General features: G+C 40.1%; 1 protein-coding gene across 2 annotated transcripts; it reads right to left on the bottom strand.

Annotated features, from left to right (window-relative positions):
* Positions 1-256: 256 nt before the first annotated feature.
* Positions 257-22,710, bottom strand: rbms1a (RNA binding motif, single stranded interacting protein 1a). 2 transcript variants are annotated; one of them, XM_054771378.1, is made up of 14 exons: positions 22,280-22,710; positions 20,828-20,970; positions 15,725-15,783; positions 13,375-13,466; positions 12,136-12,293; positions 9,952-10,031; positions 9,764-9,864; positions 9,423-9,472; positions 9,254-9,344; positions 6,683-6,733; positions 5,838-5,939; positions 5,649-5,717; positions 3,916-3,999; positions 257-3,416 (listed from the first exon to the last, which is right to left on the bottom strand). In XM_054771378.1, exons 1-13 carry the CDS (start codon positions 22,328-22,330, stop codon positions 3,931-3,933), a joined length of 1,116 nt encoding a protein of 371 aa, XP_054627353.1. In that variant the 5' UTR covers positions 22,331-22,710; the 3' UTR covers positions 257-3,416; positions 3,916-3,930. The 2 variants fall into 2 exon arrangements, with proteins under 2 accessions (XP_054627353.1, XP_054627352.1); XM_054771377.1 differs by having other exon boundaries at positions 262-3,416; positions 3,925-3,999; positions 22,280-22,705.
* Between the last annotated feature and the right edge of the window lie 1,080 nt (positions 22,711-23,790).

The raw sequence follows: 23,790 nt of genomic DNA, 5'->3' as shown, positions 1-23,790 counted from the left end.
TTAACCCCTAACTTCACATAAAATACAAACTATGAAATATAACTTATGTTGGGGCCACGTGTTTTTGTACATGAATGTATTCAAATGTCATTCACATTTATTGACACACATAAGTAAATCAAATAAAATCAAATCAAAGTTTATTTTTATAACACCTTACAACATCCCAGTGGTGCCCCAAGGTTCCTCACAAGAATAAAAACAGCTTATGACAAATAAGAACAAGGAAGATCGAATAAAATCTAAAGGCTGCATTTTTGTGTATTTGTTTAAACATACAGTGTTGTACACAGTTACGGTGCACGGTTAAAAGATGCAATTCACCTGTAGATTTCAAAATATAGCAAAATATGTGTGCATTTATTTTCAGGCGCTCCAAAGTATGTAAGATGGCCAGGTGCAGCCCCATTCCCTTGTTATTTCATGACAGACCAAGCAGATAAAAGAGTGGAGTTAATGTCAGGTATTAAGTGATTATTTGGCAGCTGTTCGACTGGAGCTAGCAATATGAAGTCCAAGGAGATCTCTATGCAAGTGAAGGCGGCTCTCATCAGGCTGAAAAAACAACACAAATCTCACATAACAACGCCTGGAACACCACAGAATACAATTAAAGTGGATAATTGCAGATTGCTTTATCAGCAAATAAGAATACACTTAACATCAACAGAAGTCAAGAATATTTTGGAGAAGGTAATACGGCCAAAATTTACAATCAAGAGAAGCCTTCAAAATTGTAAAAATAGAGGTAATATTCATCAAATTCTTTGAACAGATGAAAATCAGAATTGTGGGAAGAGAAAAGTATGGAGAAGGAAAGGAACAGCTCATGATCCAAAGCATACCACATCATGCGTTAAACATGGTAGAGAGTGTTTTGGTATGTGATATATAATATATGATATCATCATTAATTTGTGCGATTTAGAGCGCTATGCTTCCTGCTCCCGTTCAGACAAATGCTACAAAATTGATCGCATGGAGCTTCACTGTGCAGGTACATAATGCCTCTATACTGTACATGCTGTGAAAGCAACACAGGACGGCATTTGCTTTGCCTTCAAAGGCAATACCAACGGTATGGCATTCAACGGTCATGCCAGTGGCCTGATCTCAGGATGCTTTTTACTTACAAAAGAGAAAAAGCGAAGGCAGCAAGAGCCGTGAAGGCCTGGCAAAGCATCTCCAGGGAAGAAACTTGGTGATGTCCATGGACTCCTGCCTTCAGGAAGTCCTTGGCTGCAAATTGTTTTTAATAAAGTCTAAAAATGAAAATTGCTACACTATAGTTACACTTATGTCAAATATCCATAAACTACTGGTTCCGTGAAAATTGGCGTAGTCTGCATAAAATGCCTATTTGATTCAATTAAAGCTTACAGTCACACTCTGAATTTATTGTGGTGGCAGTTTTTCAACATTGTCTGGACCTAAGATGCAGAACTTTAGCATGAATGGATGACAGCAAATATGAAATATATCAAAAGACAAGATGTTGATCATGTGTTAAGTGGCTGGAGTCCAGCTCCATTTAAGTGACCAGACACTTTCCGGAGAAAGAGAAGAGTCTTTTATTCAGCACTGTTTCAAATGTTTTCAAAGGAGAGAACAAGGAGATGATTGTTTGAGAATCAGTTGAGGGTGACGGGGCAAACAATGTGGGTAAAAATGTATACAATTTTTTTCTTCCATTTTTCTTTTTTTGTCAGCAATAAATGCAGAATATGAAATCACTTGCAGTAAATATTGGTTACTGAAGTATCTCCTTATTGTGTGCATACATTTCTGAAGTAGTACTTTAACAGTGTGAAGCACTGTGACCTTCATAGCTATGACATTATTCACATGTCATAGTAGTGTCAAGTTCATCTTTCAACAAGTTGAAGAGAAATGTGAAGCAAACAAAACATTTTCCACATTTGGCCACCAATTTATATTATAGAATTGTATTTTTATTTGCCAAACCAAACAACCAACATAGACCTGACCACGAAGCCACTCATGTGACTTGTAATTGCAGTTTTGAATGAATTACTGCATAAAAATTAGTTCTCAAAGAGTGCCACTCATTCAAATCCTTTTTTGCATAAGCAAGTAACCAACAATTCTGCTACTATAAAGCTTCTGGATTGCTTTACAGCAACTGTCTGACCTAGAGTAGTGATCTTACAGACTTAGGGGCAGTGGTCTGATCGATTGACAAAGGCAGAAACGTTCACTTAATAAATGCATGGATCCCGCATTCATTTGTTGAAGGATGCTGAAAGGTATTTACGCAACTAAATCAAACTAATTCTCTAAAATGGAGCATCAAAACTAAACTACACTCACATTCTTGGAAAAAAACACTAAAACAAGCAATGACACATAAGGATGAAGCAAAGTGACAATGTTTCAAAAGCGAGGAAGAGAATTGCTGCATGTGGGGAAACAAACGCTTGAAGTCCGAGTTAGCCAGCTCCTGAGCGTGGCTTTTGTTCTGTTTCATCCACTCTGGTGCCAAGGGCTTTACCTGCAAACCCAACAACACCAGCAGACGCAGAACCATGAGGTAGATCACAGGTCACGCTGACCAAAAGGGGAAACGAAAAACAAAATCACACCTAAAAGATGATAAATTTGGTGTAATTCCATAAAAGCACAGCTCTTGCTTCATGTAATTCCGGCAGTTAAAAAAAAAAAGCAAAGAGAAAAAACATAAGAAATACATTGCTCTGAGTTTGTCATTGTTTGTTTTTTTTCCCCTCAGTATTGCAGTGGGACTCTCATTGTCATTATTGCTACCAGAAGACTAGATAGCGACACATTAAACACCACGTGGGATTCATAGGATAGAAATAGGATGAAAATATGACACCTGATTAAGTTCAATAATGTCAGAAGATGTTAGACGTGACATAAGGAAGGCACCTTTTCTGAGAATAATTTCATGAAGTTCTAATAAAGACATGGTCACCTGTTTTCAAGCATGTGATTCGGTGGAATCCAAAACTTAACTTTAAATGTCAGTGCAAACAAGGTTTTGCATGGGATTGTGTATATCACAAATAAAGTAACAATAAAACCATAAAAAACTGGAAGGAGGGGGTGGGGGGGATCTCAATGTCATGCATTTACAATCACATCATACTGTGGATAATGGGGTGGGGGAGTGTCCTCTGGAATTGTGTTAGACAATCCTTTTTGAACAAAAGAGAAAATTATGAAGAGCATGTAGTTTCTTATCAAAATAAATCTTTTTTTTTTGTGATTAGCCAACTGCTTGAGTGCATTTTCACTGTCCTCGTTTTTCCAACACAAGCGTCGGGGCTGTGCAAAAAAGTTTGTGTGTCTGGTCCAATCAGAGAGGGCTGCTATCACGGTGATGTCATCAGTCACCTCCCACTACCCTCTGGCTCACTCAGTGATTACTGAGCCTAAAAATACAAACACAGCAGGAACAAGCACATTTGAAAAAAGTCAGGGGAAAGATTTTCTGCTTATTTAGAAATATTCGCTTTTGCATCTAATTATTATTATGTGTTGTCATCCTTATGTTATCGACCTTTAAATCGGGACAGTTGCCAGTTTTATTTTGTCGGCTTATGATTAAGACCTTTGCCAAAGGTCATCTATTTCTAGTATTTTGGTGACATTAGTTAGCGACATGAGGAGGGCAATATATTAGAAACAGCTCCGTAGGATGCAGTGCAGTTACAGTGTAAGCAAAGTAACAAAGGTATTGTTCAAATTAAACCCCTCTGGCACCCACTATCTTTGTCAAAGCACAACTTTATTGTACAACTGTATTGCATCTCATTGGTTTGTTATTGGTGAGTTTGCAACATAGATTTGCTTCCATGCCATGTGATTTATAAGAAATTTATCTCATGCACAGGTCGGTTATGTTACTGGAAAAAATACAGCATCGCTTACATCACATACCTGTGGTTACTTGCTGAGTTGACTGTAAGGGGACGAGTTGTTGGAAGAATCCACTTGTTGGGGCGTGCCGTTTTCCTGGAAATAAAAACAGATTTGTTGGCAGTTCAACAGTGTATAAGACCTGCACCACAACATACGGAGATGTATTTTTAATAGGAGTGTGACGAGACACCCAACTCACGAGACGAGGCGAGTTTGGGTCCACGAGAACGAGATGAGACGAGATTTGACATTCATTTTAAGAAAAGTACAAAGAAAAAATATAACTGGACAAACAAACTTTTTTTATTTAACCGTGTCACAAAACATTGCGGGTGCGTCTTTGTCTTGTCTGCTTGTCTTTGTCTATCTACGTCAGGGCTATCGAGTTGTCCTTTGATATTTACAATAAAAAAAAGTACAAAATTTAGAAAAACGTTATACAGAATTTAAAGACAAATCGTTGTGTTTTTATTAGTATCAACATGAGCAACGTTCCACAGATGGCCCCTGCGCCACACCTTAGACGCTCATGCATGTTTTGCCAGCAAGGTGAGGTGTTGCCAGGCGATAGGGGAGTGTGTCCAAGCTCTGCCTTCTTGACTCTGTCGCTAGTCAGGAATTGGGTTGCAATGTGGAGGGGTATATATAGCTTTCAGACCCGCATTGCACTTCGGATACTTCACCTTTGTTGACTGCTTATATTTAATTACTGAATAAATGCTTGACAGAAGAAACACTTCCTGTCTTTCACTTTTAATGCACACCCCTACCTGTTAAATACAGTTAAACACAAGTTTGAACATCTGACAAATCTTAAGCAAGTTTGATCAAATGTAGAATCACTGCATCTTATGCTTGGACATAATATGGCTGCAGCTGTTCAACTCAGATGGAAAAAGCAACCACATGTCAATCGCTGACGCTGACAACACCGAGGTAGGGTGGACTGCAAGGTGTGCGTAAAGCACTTAATGTGAGTTTGCAATAATGCCCCGCACACTGCCACGTCCATATTACTTTATTATCATTCATAGTAGCGATGCCATAGTTCACAGTATGACTGGCTTCTGGCTGCCCTGTTCTCACAAGACAGCTTTTCACATTTTAATCTCACAAGATCTTGCAAGATTAAGATGTGACAAGATTTCTCGTTCAGAAAAAAATGTCTTAACTAATTAACCAAATAATATATTAAAATGAATTCGCTAATTTTGCCGGCCTCCATATATTGCCATGCACATGGGTGTCTGTTTACCTCATCTCTTGCCTCCAAACAGGCAGGAAGAGTGTTCACTCTGTGCATTTGTTCAGCACCTAGATGCTTCATAGAACAGATAGAGTGAGACCCCTTGTCAGGCATACAGTTGCTTTGTCTCTGTGGGCGGAGGCGGGGCTGCTAACATGCGCACACACACAATGCAGCAAGGGACTCTCATGAGGAGCAATGAAAGGTAATGTACTAGAAAATACAAGGAAAAAACATGATTGCAAAGCCAAATGCCACAGCCCCTGTATGGCAATAATGAGCAAAGTGAGCCCATCAACAAGAACGAGCCAGTATGCCGGATTTGTTCGAATTAAGGTTAAAATCTCATTTTGTCTCGTTCTCATAGACCCAATCTTAAGCGTCGTCTCGTCTCGTGAGTTGACACACCTAGTAGTTAGTGAAAGTGAAAATGTGCAAAAGAAGAAGTTGATTATTCGAGAAGATGTTGAATGCGTTAAATGCGGAATGGACCTACCGGCGGTGCGGGCAGGGAAGTATACTGCGGGATGTAAGCACTTTGAACCCCCGCATTGGCTGCAATATACTGTAATAAAATCAACATTTTCTCATTATACCATATTGAACCTATTGTTCCAATCATCCGCATTAACACTCATTTCATTAATGCTGGGAGCCATGAAGATTATCCCGGAATTCCACTCACCGCTCCAGTGTTTCCTAGAGACAGCTGACCCATTTGCTGTGTAATCATGGTTGTAGGGTGCAGTGGCATGGATGGATCCACAGAGGGAGACATCACCGGGGCCTGCAGTATAAAGAGGCTGGTTTATCGGAGATCACATGATAAGATTTCCTCCAATGAACTCAACTTCATGTAACTTGAATATAACATGCAACAATGATGGCAAGCAGCTTTTGTTTAAAAGAACACGCACAACATACAAGTAGATGCAAGGCTGGAGCAAAAGCTTATTTGGATCTCATATAAAATACAATAGAAAAAAAGCGCTTCTGCTTGTGGCTTATGGGGACATTGAGCAGAATTAATACAATAGAATTAAATGTGTCGCCTTTAGGAAATACACAAGTTCGCAATAAAGTGTGGGGGAGGGGCTGATCAAGGCAGACACTTGTTCCATTGGAAACCATCTGTTGGAAGAGTCAAAGAGTCACAAGACGGTTGCTGCTTTAGGCATTTCCTGCTGGATTCAGATAGAGGGAAAACTGCTGGAGGGGCTCCAGAGTCTTTCTAGTTGTTCCATTTCCCTCACACACACGTGTGCGCACACTCACACACACCACATGTCAGTACATGTTGTGCTTTCATTGACAAGACACTATCCTGCTCTATTTGGGAGAAGTTGATGTTTTAACTGTGTCAGCAGAACAGGCTGAATTAAAGTAATGACTTAGTGCTGTAGTAACTGTGCTGTAGCTGCAGTAGAGGCACACACCCACTTCCTGCACATATACACACACGCACACACACACACCGACACCCACACACACACACACTACGACTGGATGCGTAAGTGCATGTTGCCTTACCGGGTGCTGCATGATATATGGCTGATGTGCCACCCAAGAATGACTCTGTACCTAAGGAATGACAGGAGACACCAGTCAGGCACAGAGAGACTATTGTGCATCAAAAACATTTGTTGTGTGACTGCTGAGAGACAAGCATTTGCACTCATTGTGGAAAAAAGCCCCACAGCCAAATCTTATCTTATCCTTGGTTTTATTGTGCTTTAAAACAGTGCCATCGCTCAACTTATCAAAAATACATTTGAAGAACAAAACATGTGCCTCATCAATCTAGATGGAATATGAATGTCTCAGTATGTGATCAGGAGAGAACTTTTATTCGAGTGGAGACTGAGGGCAGCAAGAAAACGGACCAATGCACCAAAGTGGAGACTGTGGTTTATAACCAGAGGTCGTCAATGGCGTAACCTCATGTAAGAATTGCTAGCCATGCATTCTCAAATATTACAATGTTGTATCACCCAAGGTGATGCAAGGTAACGTAGTAGAAATTAGGAGAAAAAAAGATGGTTGCAAAGCCAAATGCTACAGCTCCCTTGTGGTAATGAGCAAGGAGCCCATCAACACGAAGGAGCCAGTATGCCGAATATGCTTGAAAGTGGTGGCAACATAAGAGGCAACAAAACAAATTTGCCAACCTCAAACATATTCACCCGACCCAATTTTCCAATCTGGGAAAAAACTACACACATAGTCAACACTCACCGAGACGTTTGATCAGCAAAGGAAATACAAATGCAACAGTAAAAAATGGTGTGTGTTACAGAGAATGTAGTTTAATACATCACAAAATAAATGCTACGGTCTAAAAGCCAGCATTTCAAGAAATGCTGCAAATGTAGCAGTACGATAGACAGACAGATAGGCAGTAATGATAGACAGTATGAATTGCCTGTGACAAAATATATGTCACAAATGGCAAATCCACAACTTTACAGAGTGAAAGATGACATATTAAGATGACATATTATGACATATTAAAGGAAATATTGTAATATTATGATATATTATTATTAAATATTATCAGAACATTAGTAGTTTATTTGGTCTCAAACAATATAGACAATGATATTGTTTAGCGTCAATTTGTGGGACAATAAACATTTCATACGCACCTGCATTGTTTTGTGACTCAGTTAAATTACAAAGGTTTGTTTGTCCATTCACATTTTTTAAATTGTACTTTAATGTTAAAATGTCGTCTCGTCTTGTTCTTGTGGAACAAATCCGTATGTTGTCTCGTCTCGTGAACTCAGTATCTTGTGACACCCCAAGTATCTGGGTATCACAGCTATAATATGTCGTGATCTACAATAAGTGATTCTATTTACCATCCAGGTCATTGTATTCTTAGTGCATTGAACTGATAACAACTGGACTGTTCAGGTTGTCTTCGAAGACCGCTCGGATGAGAAGCAAAACATCTTCTACGACAAACTGAACAGTCCAGTTGTGATCGATTCAATGCCATGAGAAAGCATCCTCTATCTATTTTGAATGTAAAAAATGTACAGACGCCTTTGGAAAATCGACTTAATGAGAATAAAGGAAATATTAGGTCATTAAAATACTGACCGTACTCAGAATAAGTACGTAGGCTCCATCTGCGATTTTGCTTTACAACAACACACCAGCTCTACATAGGACCCATTTCTGCAGTTTGGTTCAGTTCTGTATGGTCTACAAACATCTATTAAGGCCTGTTTATGGCATCTTTACTGTATGTTGTGAGATACAACACATACAATGACTAATCGTGACGGAATAGTCTCATGCGTGAAGCAAAGGCTTAAGGCAATACTCAGCATGCAAAAGAAGACAGCCCCAAGTTGCAAACAGACAGACCACAGTTGTAGTTGGGAGACACCAATGAGACATAGCCAACATTTACGATAGAGTACTGTAAAGCCACCATCAGCTCCGTCAGAGAATTGTGATAAAAAAAAAAAAGATTCCAAAAGAGAAGATGGGGTGAATTGTCTATGATTAAGAGTAATCTCTCTTTGAAGAGAGTGGTCTTTCAACATAATGACAACTTAGAAAAACATTGTAGAACTAGACAAGTAGACTGTTTATCTGGAGACCATCTGCCAGAGGAGTATTCAAACCCGACGTTGTGCGTCACAACACGCAAGAACAAGTGACATCAGATTCTTATCTCATTAAAGTCCATCCATCCATTTTCTATGCTGCTGTTTAAGGTCACGGGGAACCTGGAGCCTAGCCCAGTCACCACTCACATAGCACATAAAGTTCAACCATTCACACTACAGTATAGTCATTGAGTGGGAATGAAACTCATCAGTTTTTACCACTACACTACCGGTTGAGTATGCAGTTCAGTAATGTTTTTTGTGAAAAACACAGCCATTCTGATGTTCTGAGAGGATGGAGGCCTATGAATAAGGACACTTTTTGTTGAATTACATAATTACTGACAGTTCCAGCCCTTGTACTGTAAATGCAAGGCGGCAATCATATCACCTGTACCTGTATAGCCCAGACACCCACACTAATCTGAGAAGCAACATGGAAAGGAAGTGCGAGGATACATTACATGATTGGTACTACCTGGTAAGCAGAGACAGGGGACATGTAGGGAGACATGGTCGGCTGCACAGTCATTATCCTGTTGGTCACTGGATATGGGCATGGGTAGTACCTAGGTAACGGAGCATGTCAAAATAAAACTCTATAATGATAGGAAAAGCTCATAATAATGACATATTGTGCAACTTACCCATTATGCATAGCTGCTGAAGAGGGGTCATATGTAAGAGTCATTGCACTCTACAATGAAGAAATTTGCATTATTGAATCAGATATTGTCAAGCCATCCATCCATCCATCCATCTTCTATGCCGCTTGTCCTCACTATGGCCACGGGGGTATGCTGGAGCCTATCCCAGCTGACTTTGGCCGAGAGGCAGAGTACACCCTGGACTGGTCGCCAGCCAATCGCAGGGCAGATATTGTCAAATGCTTATTAAATGCAATTAATAGTAGCTTTATGTATCTAGTGTAACAGATAAATAGACTGACTTTTCACTTTATAAGAAAGACACAAAGGATAATACATACTAGTCTGAGATCTCCTGTCTGTCCATTGGGAACAAATCCACTGTGAGCATGTTTCTTCCTTTGACTGTCTGCAAACTTACACAACAAGGGCTGAGAGGGAGCTGATGGAAAAGCAGAGGAACGTGGTTAAAATAGTTTTCAAAAACATTTTCATCGCCACCTCCACATAAGGGGAATGACTTTCCTACCCAGCGCTCCGGAGGAGATTTTGATAAATTTGCCGTTGAAGTGTGAGATCACTGCGTTACACTGCTCGGTTGTGTCCATCCTTAAGGGAGAGGAGAGAGTGCAACAACCGCCAATAAGTAAGTCAAACAAAAAGCACAATTTATTTGCAATAAGTACTATTAAAAGATGCTGTCTGTCATGGTTAGGCACTGCAATGGGAGCGCAAGTGCTGGAACGTACTATATTCCGCCCTCTTCCCACTCAGTCATGAGTGCTAACTGTCAATAGTTTCTTTGAGACTGCGTGTTCGTGTATCTGAGCGCCCACTACGGGCATGTGCCTGGGTGAGAGACAGCCATGAACGGCACTTGATCCCCCTATTTGGGCCGAACAACAAATTTCATTCAGCTTGCAATTGTGAAGAATATGGACATTTTTTGTACAGTCTACTATGAAACCACTAGTGTTATTCTGATATTTTTTGGGTGGAAAGTGTAATTTGGAGCCAAGGAACACCTTTAAAGGAAAACTGCACTTTATTGTGAGAAATTCCCACTTATGGCTTTCTCTTATCTGGGCATTGTGAAGATATAAAAACAGCTAAAAAGACGCTGCTAAGAATGCACGTAAAGGGAAACACTTATTCCACCTATAAAGCCTTCTGAAACAGCCTCAGTCCACTACCAAAAAGGTAAAGCTACATATTGGCCACTTCTGCGTTTTTGGTTTGGTTTGGTTTCATTTTATTCGAACATGCATGAAGTTTACAATGGAATACATCATACATCATACATGAATCATCATTTCACAGTTCCACATGTCCAAAAGGAGTAGGAAGAAGCAAAGCTTATTTAACCCGCTGTGGCGCAGGTCTTCAGCACGTCCCCCTCACAGCAAGAAGGTTCTGGGTACAAATGTCTTTTTTGTGTAAAGTGTATGCTTTTACGTACTTTCTGTGCTTGCATAGGTACTCCTCCGGTATCCTCCCACAGCCCAAAAACATGCATGTTAAGATTAATCAGCAACTCTAAATTGTCAACAGGCGTGAATCTGAGCGTGAATGGTTGTTGAACAATCCTGAACAATTAATGACTGAATTATGGGGGGAGCACAAAAATATTGCTTATGTAAATACAACCTAAGTCTTCTTTGCGTGTGTATAGATCACACATTTGACTTTACAAAACATGGACTGACAGCAGTAGATATAGTCTAATGCAGGGGTGTCCAAAGTGCGGCCCGGGGGCCATTTGCGGCATGCGGCTGTGATTTTATCGGCCCGCAACACATTCTAAAAATGTAATTTAACAAGAAAATTAATTAAATAAAAAAATAATTAAATAAATAATTTTAAAAAAATGGAAAAGTCCAAATATTAGTAGCATGAAGTTGAAATGTTAAAGAAAAAAAGGTTTTTTTTTTTAAGTCAAACAATGAATCAAGTTGTAATTCTTGGAAACTTAGTTTGGGGGAAAATGAATAACATGGGAATAAAGTCAAAATATTAGGTGAAGAAGTGTTGCTTCACAAAATATCAAAGTGGCGAAGTCGCCTCCCTTCATTTTTCACTATGTGGCCCTCGCTGGAAAAAGTTTGGACACCCCTGGTCTAATGTCATACAGTAAATACATGATGTGCAGGATTATACTCCCAATGCAGCATGGCTGGCTTCAACTAACTATGATGATCAGTTTTAGAATTTTCACTACAATTGTGTAATGTGTTTTTCGAACTGTATGTATCTATCTATCTACATTGCATGTAGAAAATGAACATGTAAAAGTGAAAGTGAACCAATGTTAAAATATAGTTTATTTTCCCTTTTGGGCACATGAAGAGGTCAATTTGATTTAGGTGTGAGGTCTGACTGTGCCACAACATTTCAAATTGGCAAAGCCATTCTTTGTTGATTTAGATGTGTTATGGGTCATTGCCATTCTGCGTCATTATTTTTTGTACATTTCCCCTTGCAGATTTACTGTGGTGTCATTTTTTTTTTCATATCAGAAAAAACTATTTATGTATTTGGAAATAGATCCAACCAGCTTTAAGCTTGTTTTTGTGGATATAAACAGAAGGCACTGTTTCAGGTTTGTATGCATGATTAAAAAGAAAATTGTGTTGCTTGCAGGGATCAGTACATTTTCAAAACATGAACTAAAACTTTTCAGATGTGCTATTTCATTGAGTCTTCTGTGACTGACCTGGCGAAGCCCACGCCTCGGCTGTTACCGCCGTAGTCTCGGAGGATACGTGTGGACACGACTTGGCCGAAAGGCTGTAGCATGTTCTCCAACTCTTTCTCATCCACAGACAAAGGCAGGTTGGAGATATACAGATTTGTGGGGTCTTGTTCCTGTTGCTGCTCAAAGAGATACAGGAGAGGAAGTGCATTCGGTAATTGAAGGATCCATACGGTGAAATCACGTTCCAAAATCTGTGAATATTTTCTTTTAATTAAATGCAACATTATTCTATTTTCTCAGTGACAAAATGAACAAATACTCTGCAATCATTTGACAGTCTGCTTAAGCTTGAGAGAGAGACATCTGGTGATACACTGTAATAAGCGCCTCTCACATGACCATGCACAGAAACACATCCATCTGCACTGCAGCAGCTCAGTGCCTCGCCGGCCTCCCTGGGAAACATCAGGAGAGAGTGTAGCTACGCTACAGCGACACACAAACGGCACTGTTTGTTCCCATCAGCTCTGCTACATGCAGGTCTACAGAGAGCAACCTTTCACTAATTAACTCTTATCTGCGGATTCAAGCATATCAACAGAACCTGGGCTGAGGTGGCTGACAGAAATGTGACAACACTTATAAGACAGAAAAACAACCACAGATGACTCACAGACTTAACTGTGCACCTACACTGTTGCCATGAAGATGTGACAACACTTATAGTCATTGATAATAATGTGTTTGGATACTTGTGATTAAATAAAAACATGCTTTCCACCCAATTAAAAGAATACATAGAAGCTAAATAACAATCTGAAAATTCAACACCATACCCAAAAGAGTTAGTAGGACATGTTCATGAGATAGGAATTCTGATACCTCATAGGGAGATTAACTGTTTTTTAGTTAAGTTTATTAGTTTGTTTTTCTATGCTTCTGTCTCCATACAAATTCTTATATAATGCATATAGCACTGATGAACAAGTGTGGTGTGAGTGAGCTGGTGGTTTGGTATGCGACATGACTGACAGGTTACTTGGCAAAGGGAGACATGACATCTGGTTCTACAGTAAAAGTAAATGAGGTCACGGTAAGAACAGCTTGTCAGCTGAGGTCATGTGACCAGTGTCATGTCATTTTGCAGCAGCATGTAGCGCACACATTCATTGAGGAAGTACAACCTTGTGGAGATGTAACACAAACACACACATATACAGTACACATGCATGCATAAACACATACCAAACTCCTCACCTTGGCCATCTGGGCCTGAATGCCGCTGGTTTTCAGAGCATGCACGGCCTTCAAAGCAGCCGCTGGGCTGTCGAAGTCCACAAAGCCATAACCTGTAGTTGGCAGAAGAGTTATTTACATGAAGAGACAACAAATGACAAGGTTAAAGGTGCCCTATTTAACAGGAGCTATTGCTACGTGCATTAATTGCTACTTCTGAATTTTTCTTGAAAGACCAAACCTTTTGTTTGCATATAAAGGTATGAATAACTTATTAACTAACTAGGCAGTCATACATTTGTATACCAAGAAAATCCACTTGCAGACTGACAAAGCGGTTGTGTTTTTTAACAGTCATTATTGCATTGTTTGATAAAGTATCGTATATGATATATATCAGGGGTGCCCATTACGGTGATCGCTAGCTACCAGTAGATCGCCAAGGTACTGTAGTTTGGGTCGATTGCGTAAATGTCACTTTGTAGATGTCATATGACATCAGTCAGCTGACGTTAAGCTCCCCTCCTGATTCGTTCTTCCCCGCGGCATTTCAAGGTACACAGGGAGATGAAACTTTCATCTTCATTATTGACTACAGAAAAACTAACTCAGCGGTAAGATGCTTATATCTATTAACAAAACTTATCTGTTCACTTGTAGCGGCTAGTTACGTAGAAAATAAAGTGTATTGTTTGCTGGCTTTGCTTCGCGTCATGAACTCGACTAGAGAAATCAGTGTTTTCTACACGTCCGCTTCTTAAATTATTTCATGATAAAATGGAAAATGTGCCCATTGCTGAAACCTTTTTAATATGTTGCCTTGACTTTGGCTCCATTGTTGTTTGCATTATCATTTTCAATTCTTGTATATCAATAATGTTTGATAGCAAATGCTAACTCTGTGTCCTAATGAATGCTATACCTAGCTATTTTGACTGACATTACCAGTACTCAGGTTATGTACACAACTATTGAGGAATTATGTGCAATTATCTTTATTGCCATATTGAATATAATTATGATATCAACTACTTGGATTACCTTTGAAAATGTGAATGTGAAATACTAATCATAACTATTTACAATAGGATAAGTTTACCGGTTAGATTTTATATATGTTTATACGACCAGTTCAGGGTGTACCCCGCCTGTCGCTCGAAGTCAGCTGGGATGGGCTCCAGCATGCCCCCGCGACCCTAGAGAAGAGAAGCGGTATAGAAAATGGATGGATGGATAGAAAGAGATAACTTGTAACTTGCATGCTGAAAAAGTGTGTGCACCCCTTTTATACATGTATAACATACATAAATACATACTCATTAAAAAAAATAAATAACTACAGTAAATATAGACAGTATATTTTCTATATTTATAGTAGGAGGTAGATCTTTGGGACGTGGTAATTTTAAAATTAGCTTGCAGGCTGGAAAAGTGTGAGGACCCCTGATATACAGTATTACAACAGTGGGGTTAGTGATGCATTGTGTTACTATGCTGCCTTTATACATAAGTATGCCCTTTCAGCACTGTTGCCATTTGACAGAAATAGACAGACGTTTTTACAGTTTTTGTTCAAAGGACTGTAAGACTCCAACATGTGGCTGTACATTTAAGTTAATTTGCTTTGAAAAAAACAGCATTTGTATCTACAGTATAGATCATGTACTGTAATTTATGCAATCTAAAAGATTTAGCTTTTTGTATGCAAATACAGTGGTGTAATACCTCCTAAAAGTCAGCTCAGTGCATTAACTACTTAACGTTAATTACAAACACAGGTAATTATGGTACAAAATTGTCTGAATGTCACAGAATGACTCTACTTGTATGTGTGGTGAACAAATAATAGGGATGTCATGAGACACCCCGTTCACGAGAAGATACACGAGACTGGTCCTACGAGACGAGATTTCAACATTACGTTTAAGAAAAGCACAATGGAAAAAAAAATATGCCAATATACAGTATTGTAATCTACTAATATAATTTCTACTACGTTACACTCTTCTGTACTCTGTGTGTATGCTAGCAGCCCCGCCTGCACCCACAGTGACAAAGACACTGTATGACTGAGAAAAGAGCCCACTCCGTTGGGTGCTGAAACTAATGCACAGAGTGACTCCTCTTACTGCCTGTTTGGAGGTGAGAGTCGAGGAAAACAGACACCCATGCACTTGGCAATATATTGAGGCCGGCAAAATTATCCAGTTCATTTTCCTTTTTAGTGTATTCAATTTATTTACTTATTACCGTCTCAGGCCTCGTGTCCACGAGGCATTTTTTTCTGAATGAGAAATCTTGTCATGGTTCAACCTCGTGAGATTTTGTGATACGAGATCTTGTGACGTCTCTACTAAATAAATATACTGACCTTTACATTTGTTGGTTGTCTTGTCCAAAATCGCCTTTGCTGACTGAATCTTGCCATATCTGCGAATGCAATATGCAGATGATATAGTGTAGGTCACACTTGGATTGCTTTGCTATTTGTATAAAATACTGTAATTGTCAATCAAAAGCCTTTAAATCTCTTTGTAGAAGTTGTATTTCTGTATATGTACATGTACTTCTGACAAAGTAAAACAGTAAAATGTAACTGAGGCCCGAAAGATCAGTCGGGAGAGGCAAGTTGGTTCGAATGTTTATCCGGCACTCCTTACCTCATATTTTCAATACCACAAATTACAAACTTACACCTTAAATGTGAAACCCACTGCACACTGTTGACACAAACATATACACTCACACACTCACACTCACACACACACACACACACACACACACGACCAAACAGACTGACTGGCGAGCTGACATCCCCATTCAGACCTTGTTGCTACGAAAAAGCGTTTTCATTTCTGCTTTGTGCTGGCAAACACCATCGGGAACACGAACAAAACAAGCAAAAAGGACACAAACAGCTGCTGCTGGTTACATGGCTGAATGCCTCTCTCCATATGCTTGTGGGGAAAGACTCGCAGAGGAGCCCAAACTATGCTAATTATGGCATCCACCACACTAACTAGCCACATGGACAGTGGCCCATAGGATCAAGTGTCCTGTAGAATTGTATGCTCATTTTTGTACTTTAGATACCAATACTGTCTGACTTATCTTACAGCTAAACAGTGCACCTAACAAACTTGTCAGCGGAATCGAGTGCCTAAACAAAGCATCTACACGTTGGTGAGTCAGTCTCTGTGGTTCTTTTGGAGCTGGGACACTATACTGTAGACAAATTCTGGCCAGGAAATCCTTTAATCATATTTACTGTGTGTGTGTGTGTGTGTGTGTGTGTGTGTGTGTGTGTGTGGTTTATTTGTTCATATAGAGAGTGAAGAGAATGATTAAAAACTCATATCTGCACGGGGTGCCATGACGCACCTTTCAGGTGTTGGGGGAGCGACCACAGTGTTGGTGTGTGTGTGTGTGTGTGTGTGCTATTTATTTTTACTTCTTTTAGATCCATACATTTTCTATGCCGCTTGTCCTAGTATGCAGGGGTATGCTGGAGCCTATAGCGGTTGACTTTGGGCAAGACACGCGGTATGTCCTGAACTGGTTGCCTGTCAATCACAGTTACTAATTTTGTTTTTATTTCTTTTAAATGGAGGGATACAAAGGGGTTGGCTCCGTGGGGGCGGGGGCTGGGTGTTGCACCTCTGCTGCCCAGGCCTCCTTGGGGTTGGGGTGATATCTCCTCTGGCCCTGGGCGGGGCAGTCCCATGTCGGGGGCCGGGTGTGGGGTGGCCCGGGGCAGGCCGTGCCCCCCTCCCTGGGGGCGTGTGTGTTTTTTGTTGTTCCCGGTCGCGTGGGCAGGCTTCTTTCCTGTTGGCAGGTGCAGCTCTGGGCCCACTTGTGTGTGGCCCCCGGTACCCATCTGTTGTTCTCTCACCGTTCTCAAGGGCTAGTTCTACACCGCCCCTTACCATTCCCTCACCTTTCCCACATTCTCAGTGACAATTACACATACACACATGCGTGTACATACAGGTATATGCATTTATATATACAGTACATGCAGACATGCACACATATACACCTACAGAGACACCTGTACACACATACATATACACACTCACAGTACATACGTACTTGCCCGTATACTGTAACACACTGATTTATTCATGGTATTGTCATGTTGTTATTTTTATTACAGTCATGGCTATGTCAGCAATAAGATTACTAATAGTTATTGTCAATCTTATCATTATTATGGTTATTATTATGGTTTTCATTATTACTGTTACCACTAATAAGTATAACTGTCTCAATACAATATTATCGTTGTGGCTGTTGATGTTATTTTGTTATTTCTATTATGGACTTTATGGCAGTCATAGACATTTGAAGATGTAGTCTTGTTGTTTGTTTCTGTTGTTCTGTTATTGTTGTTGCCTTTGTTGTTGTTGCAATTGTTGTTGTCTCTCTCTGTATTGTCCCCCATCTTGTCCCCGCACTCCCCCTCTGTCTTCTTTTCTCTTCTTCTCTATCCCCTCCTGCTCCGGTCCGGCCGCTCCAAATTTGCTTAACAGTAAACATCAAATAAAGTCAGATAAAATCTATGTAACAGGAGAAGAGTATCTTACACTTTTCCCTGGCAGAGGAAACCTGTTTAGCATGTAAGGGCATCTGTCTCTTTTAATAAGCCCTGCTCTGATGAGGCGTTTGAGCGCACTGCATGTTTCTGAGTATTAGAGGAATCTTTGCTTTTGTATTTATTCAATACAGCTGCAAAAAAATTATTGCAAGTGCCAGAACTTTGACAAAGAAAGTGAGAAACACTACTGAATTTAAGAAATAACTCGTGGCAAAATACAAAGGTAGAGTCTGTTAAAATGTAATGTAAAGGTTCCTTAGTTAACACTGTTACAGAGGGAATTGTTAACACATAGACACACAGAGTAACAGAAAGTATGCCAGTGTGTTATGATGATTGTACCGGCTGCTGAAGTTTTAAATACAGTTCAAGTGAGCAATTATATAGCTTTAACTGTCCACTCTTTTAAAGTTATGTTTGTAACGGACAAGAGTGAAACAGCATCCGCGCGGCTCTTACGTCACTCCCGATCTCCCTCCTCCCTGCACTCATCGGCATGTTCACGAACAAGTTTCAATAAAGGTAAAAGTGATGTTAAATGTTCATTTATCCATTTAATTCTTCCTTCCATAATTCTTTAAATGGAGTTTGCTTTGTTTTCTGTATGAAAAAATACAATTCTTTTTTGTAAAATGGGTTTTGTGTTAACATTTTTGGGTGTCTGGAACGTATTGATTGGATTTACATGATTTCATATAGGAAAAATGTATCCGGTTTTCATACATTTCAGTTTTTGTCTGACCTTTTGGAATGGATTAATGACAAAAACCAGTAATACATTACATTGTGTATACGTATACAGATTTTTTTCCCCAATAAATGTACATTATGGCTCAAGCTGTTTGTATTGAGAAGTTATGAGAATAAAATTGCAGCATCTTTTTGTGAAGGTGCAAAACTGAAAAAGTCACATGTTGCTAAAAATGAAAATGAAAAACTAATACTGTAAATAAAAATGAAAGTCAATCTGTTGTCAGACGACTAAAAATTGCTAGTCCATAATTAATGAATTGATCAGAGGTTGGGTGAGACTATTTACCAGTGGTATGCAGTCAGGGCCAGTAAGGCTTTCTCTGCTGGCCTAACCACTACCAGAAGCACTTACCTACATTTACAACTTAAATTGTAATATTGGTTCAATTAAAGTACATATTAATTTATTCCCAACAGTCTATAATCTTCATTTAGTAGTGTGTTTCTTGGCTGATGTGCTTCCAGTAGTGTATTTGTATGATGGATTTTTTTTGTCCAGTAAGATTTGAACTTCTATGTGTTGCCATATAAATGTAATCTGGCCAGGGCCTTGAGAATTTGAGAATTAGGAGCGCTGGTCCCTGTCACATACACACTATCAGCATTTTTTTTTAGCCAATCAGACTTCTGTTTCGCCTCTCAGGGGCAGCTTTCAAGCCCCCACTCCTGATTGGTTGATCAGAGCAAAACTGTTCAAGCAAGCTAAGTTATGCCCACAATGGCTGACTAAGGAGGAGAAGTTGACATCTACGGTGAATAGATGTACAGTATTTTATTTTAAAAATTTGGAGGTTTTGTGGTTTGAATGTAGGGTAAATGGCAATGTATGGCAAAATGTATGGAAAAATATATTATCTTTGTTCTTCTTTAACAATACTGTCACCTTGTCTGTTGAGAAAAATTCTGTCTGGACCCCACTGAAGGCCCAGGTGCCACCACTGCCATTTACACTACAAATACTGAAAACTCAGCAAAGTTAAATATCTGAATTTAAGGTAAAAAATACTTTTGAGTACCAAGACATGTTTCTTACTAGGCACAATCTATGTTGGACCGATTTGCTTATGTTAATTAATACTGTATGTATCTCAGCTATATCACTTAAAGGTGCTGCCTCTCATAGTTTGATATTGCAATGGGGGCGATAGCGTTCAAATGTACTATATCCCGCCCTCCTCCTGCTCAGAGCATGCAAGTCACACCACTCAGGCAGGAAAAAGGTGACATGAGCTTCTCTGAGACTGTGTGTACGTGCATGTGCGCACACACTATGGACATGTGGCTGTGTATGAGACGTGAGTGAGAGACAGCCATTAACGCCACTCTTTTTTTTTGGCCCGAGAGACAAATTTTAGTTTAACTTGCAATTGGGAAGAATATAGACATTTTTTGTACAATCTGTTCACTGAAACCACTATTGGTAACATATGCTAGCCAGTGGTGGTGGTGTTATGTTTTTTTGCATTGTAGTTCCCCCTGGAATCCTGATTTTTCATCTTATTAAGACATTTTGGACAAATGAATGCTTCCTATTTTATGGTAACAGTTTGGGGAAGGCCCTTTTCTGTTTAACCATGACATGTCCGAGTACATAAAGCGAGGCCCATAAAGACACAGTTAGATGGGTTTGGTGTGGAAGAACCTGACAAGAGCCAGGTCCTCAGTGACTTCTGACCTCACAGCCCCTTGAAAGCTGTTATAGCTGCAAAAGAGGACCAACCTCTTAATTTCTTACATTTTGGCTTGTCACAATACTTTTGTCCATATCGTGATGCAAGTAACAATTATGTCCATTGTTTAATTATTGGACATGATATTAAGAAAATACCCATCTGCACAGTATATATTGTAGATGCACATATAAAAACTGTCTGCAATTAATTTCAAACTTGACAGCTAAATCGATGAGATGATCCAGGGTTGCAGCTATGGTGGTCAGAGATAGAGCTCTATAAATCTGTGAGAAACGACATTATTATGTGAGGCCACAATCTGCAATCTGGCTTTTACTGTTGACACCCCCCCCCACCCACACACACACACACACACACACACACACACACACACACACACACACACACACACACACACACATGCAGACATGGTATACATAATTGCACTCACTGGTGACACAGTTTGACCAGGTCCAGGTCTGTGGTGGCGGGGGGCAGACCACGTATGTACAGGTTGGTTTTGCTGAGTTGCTCCAGGCCTGTGCTGCTGCTGTTGCTGCTGCTGCTGGGACTGGACGGAGTCATAGGGTACGACTGCACACAGGAGGGCCACTGTTAGGTTAGATAGTGTATATGGGATCCACATAATCAAATTTTAAACCCCTGGTCAACTGTTATCGCAATGAATTATCTTCTGGGAGAATTAAAAACATAGGACAGCACAGAAAAAAAATGATAAAACTCTGCACATATTCCACATTAATGTATCATGTTTTTCAGCAGTTTTAACTGAGCTTTAAAAAGCCTCAATAACAACTGACTAAGACAACATCAAGATCTTTAATACCAGACTAGAAAACTGGTTCATGAGAAGCAATGCTCCTCTATTATATCTTACTTGTTTTTCTTTCTTGTGAGCCAAATCATGCAGCACAGCCCTGCAACGCATTTCCTTCCCCTTACTCATCCATTAAAATAGCTCCCAGCCAGCCCAAACCCTCTCCAGATCTGTTCAAACACAAAGCATGGCAGCATCGTGCCATCTGTCCGTAACCAAGGACAATCCACTCAGAGACCCAAAGCCATGGATACCACCACAGTCATGCCAACCTCAAACACTGACATACTCCTACCCAGTCATTTGATGGTTGAATGTTCATGGAGGACACTTTTACAGAATGTGTCGCTGTGGCAGGAACATCTGTTAGGCCTCCAAGTAAAGGTCCATTTTTGTTGGTATGCAATGACTACTCCACTAATTTTTGGGGAGCATCAAAGGCTCACATCAGGCCCATGGGACCACAAGAGAGCAGCATCAATGAGACACAGGCAGAGAAAAAAATCACATCACTATCATTTGATTGATTAATATGGATGGAATCTGAATGTGCTGGAATAATTCAATCTATCTGAAACTGTGGTCATATTTCAATCACCAGCCGCCATAAAAACTCTGCTCCTGCACCCTTCATCATCAATCTTCCATCTCAATCAGAAGGCGTGCCTGAAAGCATAGAGGCCCTCCTTCGCCCCCTTTCTGTTCACCTGAAAGGTCAAAATGAAGGATACGGCCATGATCACACTTCAGTCAGAATGCATTGAGGACTACAATAACCGTGGTGCATGTTGAGCAGAGCTGCTGGCCAAACAAGGTTATGCTGTATGAACACAACAATGAACGCCTCTGGATGGGTTCAGCAGCTGCTCTCATCTCCATTCTGCCTGATCACAGGATCAGATGCAACCACTCCATCTTGGGGGCTGTTAATGTAATATTGCAAAAGGAAAGCCAGGAAGGGCTTCCCAATGTCATGTATGGCTGCTGTTAATTGAAAAGTGGTGGCGGTGGTGGTGGGAGGGGTGTGGGGGTAGCAGTAGAAATGGAAAATCAAAAAAGACCTACCTGCTTGCGATTGGCAGTTTTCAGCGGGTTGCCTGTGTTAGCAAAGATCATCCTGGAGGTTAGAGATATTTTATTTCCTGACAAGATCGCAGATCCACGGAAGAAGTCGGAAGCGGTAGGTAGGCTAAAAAAAACAGTCTGTTTAAAGCATCGGCATTATGAGCGGGCTGGTTATGTTAAATGAAGCCTGTGTGCCCTCTCTCTTGCATAGGTAGTGACACATCTATCCATTCACTTGGACGATCGAGCGAGCCTCCGGTCCGGTTCATTGATCTACGACGTCCTGGTGCAGACCGCTCGCCAGTCCCACCTACTACGGAGCAAACCATTCCTCGCATCTGGGGGGTGTTTGGCGTCGAATCAACTGCGTGCTTTCCCGAGGAAATGCTCAAATTTGACGTTTATTCCTCGTCGTGTATCGCGCATCGTTGTATGAGATCCATGGATGCATTAATTGAGAAGAGGAAATGATTTCAGGTTTAATTTCGAAGTGCTCGACACGCTGGACACCTTTCACGATGTTGTCGTCCGCACATACCAAGCATTTTTCACCCCCACCACCTCCAACCACATACACACACACACACGCACTCGCACACTTCCTCTTCCTACCCTTCCCCCCATCCCACACACACTACATGTCAGAGAATCAGGATGTAATGAAATATAAGCAGGCACTGGCCTGGGCTGGAGGTCACACTTCCCCCCTACAGAACAGCTAAGCACAACCACATTGAATGCACATCCTTATTTGCACTTCATGATTACAACACATACACACCATTTTGTCAGATATGACCTAGTCTGTGTGTGACACATATTGACTATTTTGCATAAAGAAAATGAATCGTCGGCGTCAGTACATTTTCATGGTTGATCTGCTCATTTGCAACGAACTGTAAGTTATTCAACAATAACTTTAGACACATAACAATAGCAGCTGTTGGCATGACTATGACAGTATATTCACGCAAATGTACATGTTTTGCTCTTTTTTGTTTCTTTCTTTTACTCATATTTGCTTATTAGTAGGTCTATTTTATTTTTCAACACCCCTTCCTTCTTCTTTTCTTTCCTTCATCAATGTATAATCTATCTAAGCATTGCTACACATTCTCTGTTTTTTCCTTTGATTGTTTCTAATTCTAAAACTATCGTTTTTTTATACCTGCTACTGCAGTTTGCATATTCTATGTTTGCACATTGCTCAATGGACACACCTCTTACCACAACACATATCATTTGCGCACAAATGTGCATGTACTATATTTCTGCACTGTTCATTGCTTATTTTTATTGCACAGTTATTCTCTTGTTTATTTTTTACTGTATTATAACTACTGTCTCTCTTACTGTATAGCTTATATATTTAGCAATTGTTTTACCTTTTATATTACTTCTCGTGTTACTGTGTGTTACTGACATTCATTGTGGAAAATAAAGTGAGAATGTCGTTGTACAGAAAAACTTGTTTCCTTACTGTGCATATGACAATAAAGAATATCTTAATT

This window comes from Dunckerocampus dactyliophorus, chromosome 3 (genome assembly GCF_027744805.1).
Source record: "Dunckerocampus dactyliophorus isolate RoL2022-P2 chromosome 3, RoL_Ddac_1.1, whole genome shotgun sequence".
Taxonomy (NCBI): domain Eukaryota; kingdom Metazoa; phylum Chordata; class Actinopteri; order Syngnathiformes; family Syngnathidae; genus Dunckerocampus; species Dunckerocampus dactyliophorus.
Note: the sequence above shows the minus strand (reverse complement) of the source record. Positions and strands in the feature narration are given on the sequence as shown.